This window comes from Tetrahymena thermophila, assembly GCF_000189635.1.
Source record: "Tetrahymena thermophila SB210 genomic scaffold scf_8253864, whole genome shotgun sequence".
NCBI lineage: Eukaryota > Ciliophora > Oligohymenophorea > Hymenostomatida > Tetrahymenidae > Tetrahymena > Tetrahymena thermophila.
Window position 1 is genome coordinate 1 of NW_002475949.1, and position 4,743 is coordinate 4,743.

At 26.0% G+C, this 4,743-nt stretch overlaps 3 protein-coding genes across 3 annotated transcripts in view; 1 reads left to right on the forward strand and 2 right to left on the reverse strand. All coding sequences in view use genetic code 6, as the record gives it.

Moving 5' to 3' along the window:
- Positions 1–51: 51 nt before the first annotated feature.
- On the forward strand, positions 52–273 carry TTHERM_01339570 (hypothetical protein; the record flags this gene model as incomplete). The annotated part of the gene is made up of 1 exon (XM_001027545.1): positions 52–273. The coding sequence occupies one exon, from the start codon at positions 52–54 to the stop codon at positions 271–273; it is 222 nt and encodes a 73-aa protein (XP_001027545.1).
- Positions 274–1,188: 915 nt separating this feature from the next.
- TTHERM_01339580 (hyaluronan/mRNA-binding family protein) lies at positions 1,189–3,444 on the reverse strand (the record flags this gene model as incomplete). Its single annotated transcript, XM_001027546.3, has 5 exons — positions 1,189–1,230; positions 1,757–2,216; positions 2,902–2,967; positions 3,073–3,313; positions 3,369–3,444. 5 exons carry the CDS (start codon positions 3,442–3,444, stop codon positions 1,189–1,191), a joined length of 885 nt encoding a protein of 294 aa, XP_001027546.2.
- Positions 3,445–4,700: 1,256 nt separating this feature from the next.
- The window catches only part of TTHERM_001339590 (hypothetical protein), a gene marked incomplete at both ends in the record, with an annotated part of 282 nt that continues 239 nt past the window's right edge, over positions 4,701–4,743 (reverse strand). Inside the window, one exon of the mRNA XM_012800973.1 lies at positions 4,701–4,743. This exon is cut by the window's right edge and continues 239 nt beyond it. Within this exon, the coding sequence (XP_012656427.1) occupies positions 4,701–4,743 (43 nt within the window).

The following is a 4,743-nucleotide window of genomic DNA, read 5'->3' on the forward strand; positions in this document are numbered from 1 at the left end:
AAAAAAATAAAATAGAAATTAATTTATTAAGATTAATAAATCAATGAATGAATGAATTAATTAATAAATAAATAGATAGATAAAGGCTAATTATAATTTATTAAGGAAAGTTAATAATTCAAAAAGTTAAGGCCAAAAATTAGTTATTTGGTGGAGTAGCTACCTATCAAACTTAGTTAAGTCAAATATAGATCAAAATACTTAACAACTCAAAATGGTCTTATTTTTTAATAAATTTCAGACATTTAAAACAAAAATTTTAGCTTAAAATGATATGCTCTTCTAAAAATGTATTTTTCTAAAAGAAGCACAAAATTCGCTAAAAATAGCAAATAAAGCAAGACTTTATCAAAAAATTCTACTAATCAAAATAAAAGCATGGATTCTTGTTTGATTATTTACTTAAAGCAGCATAAATCCAAAAAAAAAATAGCAATTTTTTATTATTTTCTTTTTTCTTCCATTTTTTTTTCTTTAAGAAAAATGAATAATTAAAAATGCGATTTGAATTTTACTATAAATTTTGAATAAGAAAGAGAAAGAAATAAATTTGCAAATATTAAATTAGCAATATTAAATTTAAAATGGAGAAAGAAAAGTAAGTAATATTTCTTAATAATTAAATTAGCTAAAAAGAAAAATGAATATATTTTTTTTGATATGAATGAATAAAGTCTTTATTTATTAATTCTTTGATATATTTATATATAGATTGATTGATTGATTTGTTAATTTGTTAGCTAATAGATAATAGAGGTATATATGTATGTATGTATTTGTTTATTTATTTATTTATGCATATGTAAATAGGTTGGTTGTATTTTAAATAAAAATGCGTGAGAGTGAAAACAGTATGTATTTGTATGATTAAATAATTACTATGCTAATAATATAGGGAATTTAACATGCAGTTTATAACTTAAATTATAATGTAAGTAGTAGGTTTGTAGTTAGATAGAAAGATAATCTGCCATAATTAGAGATTGATTAACTGAATGACTGACTGATTAACTAACTAACCAACTAGCTAACTATTAACTGACTACTCTCTTATACTATCAATAATACTTTCATACTAATAGAAATAAGAATATCTATAGCAATATATTACTTTCTTTTTATATTTATATGTTTTTAAATAGTATTTAGCTAACCATTTAGTCAAGAGCTTTAAAAGCTTTATAAATTTCAAGCTAATTTAGGGAAATCTTCTTCGTTTTCAACGTTGACCTTTTGGTTAAAATAAAATTATTATTACAAACAATTCAATCCAGCAACATTTATATCATTTAAATTATATTTTCACTCTTGTGACAGCTACTTAATATCATCTTTTCTTACTTTCTTACTCAATTAAGCTTATCAACAAATGCAAAATCAATTAATTTATCAAATTCAGTTTAAACTTTAAACAAACGTAAATAAATTGATAATAAATTTATGTAGAAATGCTGCTTAGTTTATTGATGTTTTTTATGCTTAATTTAATTGCTTCCTAGCTTGTTAACTGCTTTAGACTTTAACTTAGGAGATAGAATTGATATTTTAAAATCAATTTGCATTTAATTTGAATAAGATGCTCTTAAATTTCTATTTGAAGAGCAATAAAGAAAGACGAATAAATCTGTCTGTTTTTGTTGTTGTTGTTGATTGCAGTTTGAAGCAAGCAAGGAAGGAAGGAAGGTAAGAAAGAAAGGAAGAAAACATAGTAGCTTTTTTTTGGTTTGAATGAATTAGAAATGTAAACTAGAATTACCTTTTTGTTCTTGTTGAAGGGCTTCTTGTCCTTGTTGTCCTTGAAGTCTCTAGCGTTATCCTTCTTGGATTCAACGATCTTACCGACGAGTTCATCACCAGCCTTTTCAACCTTGTACTTGAGGGTGGTGTGACCAGACTTGACACCGAGTAATTCGGAGTTTTCGGTGTTGCAACCAAGAGAGTAGGTGGTGGGACCCTTGTTCTTCTTTTGGTTGGCACTCTTGATGTTGGTATCAATAACCTTTTCGGTCTTAGATTGGACGACTTCGAGCTTTTCTCTCTTCAATTCATCTAAGTTGAGTTATCTTTCGGGAACCTTTTGGGCGGGCTTTTCATCGGAGTAACCGTTCATCTTGAAGTAATCTTCAGCGAGGATGGTGTTATCAACAACTTCAGGTTCAACTTCAACTTCTTCAGGGACTTCTTCCTTGACTTCCTTGGTTTCTTCCTTCAATTATCTATTTTGCAGTTGACAAAAATATTTAAATTATTGAAATAATCATTTTTCTTTGTGATAGAATATCCTTCCTTGTTTTTTTGTTTTTTTGCTTTTTAAATTAATAGCTTGGTTTTGCTAATCTCTTTATTTGTTTAATTATTGATTGATTGATTGATTAAATTTTTCACTTATTTTTTGTTTCACTTCTCCTTTCATTTAAAAAGTAAGATTAGATATTATAATTTTTCTAATGTTGGCTCAAAAAATTCGCGATATAATAAAGTTTTGATAGTAGAGCATTTATTTGCTATGTAATTGTTTGATTAGTTAGTTCATTATACACTAATTCGTTGATCTATTCATCATTTATTTAGTTTACTTACTAATTTATATATCAATTTAAAATTAGTTGAAGGAGTAGGAGAATAGCAAAATTTAACAACTTTTCTTATTTTCATTCAAATTATCTATGTTGTATTTGGCATTCAATCATTTATCCATTAAACATCCAAGCAAAAGCTTTCTAGTTAGCTAACAAGCAAACAAATAAATTAATTATAAATAAATTAAGTAGTAAGCTCTCTTATTTGTTTGATTGCTTGCTTGCTAACTTGCTTGCTTGCTTTTTTTTGGTAAGCAAAATTTGAAAACAAAGGAGAATTTTCTTGAAGAAATGCATTTGATATAAATATGTATGTATGTACTGGACTTCACCCTTGATGGTACCAAAGTTACCTCTGCCACCGCCTTCCTTTCTGAATTTCTTCTTGCTTTTATATTATTAAAAAGTGATTTAGAGAAGAGTAAGTATTGCAAACAAATATGATTGTGTTTTTGTCAATCAAATTTATGAATCGATCATCAATTAATCTTACTCGACACCAGAGAATCCGGTACCAGACTTTCTGTCTTAGGGGTGAGGTTCAGCGGGAACACCCTTGGGCTTGACACCGTCCTTGACGTGCTTGGGTCTTTGGGAATCGTCCTTCTTGACCTTTTCTTCACCGTTGTCACCAGCATCTCTTCTTTCTCTGTGACCTCTGGTGTTAGAGTGGGTACCCTTAGTGGCATTTTGAGCGGGCTTGGCTTCAGTGGTAGCCTTAGTAGCTTGGGTGGCTTTAGTTGATTAAGAAAATTTATTAGTCATAAATATTTAAATGTCATTTTTTACTCTTAACGGGAGCTTCGTTATCGGAGTCGTCATTAAGACTAGCGAAAATGTTGTTGGTAGCGACCTTATTAGACATTTAATATTGATATGATATTATAAATTTTTTTTTCTTCTTTTGATTTTTTAATAAATAAATGTATTGATTTCTTGTTATTAACACAATTTTTAAATTTCGCCTCTTCTTTCATTCTCTTTCCCATACATTAAATTTCTCCCTAAACATCTCCTCCTTTATTTACTAATTAATTTATTTATTTATTTTCTTCTTTTCCTCCTTTCGCCAATTCTATCTATATATCTATCTATTTATCAATCTCACTGTCTAACTAGCTAGCTACATGCCTACCTATCTAACAATCAAACATACATACAAAAAAAATAGTTAACTACATATTTATCGGCGAACATTATTATCTATCTATATATCGAATTATTTTCAAAAAGACACTGTGTATTATTAGAAAGCCATTTCGATGAAGCTAATATTTAGAAGCACTATTAATTTATTGATTTTTTACACTATTTCTTCTAAAATATTATATAAATGAGATAAGCTCAAAAGCATCATAATTAATTCATATTTATTTGCATTTAGGTAGAATATGCGCTTTTATAGTATTTACAATAAATTATTTAATCAATAGATCTATCTTATTTTTAGAAGAAAAAAAATACAAGCAATTTTCGAATGTAACATTAATTGTTTGTTATCAATGCTCAAAATATTTTAAAGGTACAAAATTCATAAGAAAATTATTTTAAGAAATTAAAAATTAATTGAAAATAATTTTATTTAAGTGCTTAAAATATTTAAGTTGATGATATTTTATCATAAATAAATTCTTAATTAGCATGTAAAGTGCGATGTAATTATTTTCTTTATATTTTTAAAAATTAAACAAAAAGCAAATAAATAAATAAATATATTCTTGAATCTAAAATGTATTTATTGAATTTGTTCTACCAAAAAAATCCTATGTTAACTCCTCCTATACCAATTAATCTACCCATGTATACATCTTTGCAATTAAATGAAAATTAAAATAAACTATAGTTTTTAACATTTCTTTCTAAACCAATCTCACCAGATGATGATTAAGATTTCGATTATTGGTAATGGCTTTTTATTTCTATCAATTATTACTTAAAAATCAGAATTAGCTTGAAAAAATAACAATAATTAAATTTTTGATGTGTTTAAATTTGAATTTGAATAAGTTTTTAATAAAAAGTTGATTATCTACTAATTTATCTCCTCACTCGTTTAGATTAGATAAAAGAAAAAAATTAGTTATTTATTAATATAATTAACTACTTTTTATTCTAAAATTTTCACTTTGATTTTAAATAAATTAAATAATTTTTTTTATAAAAA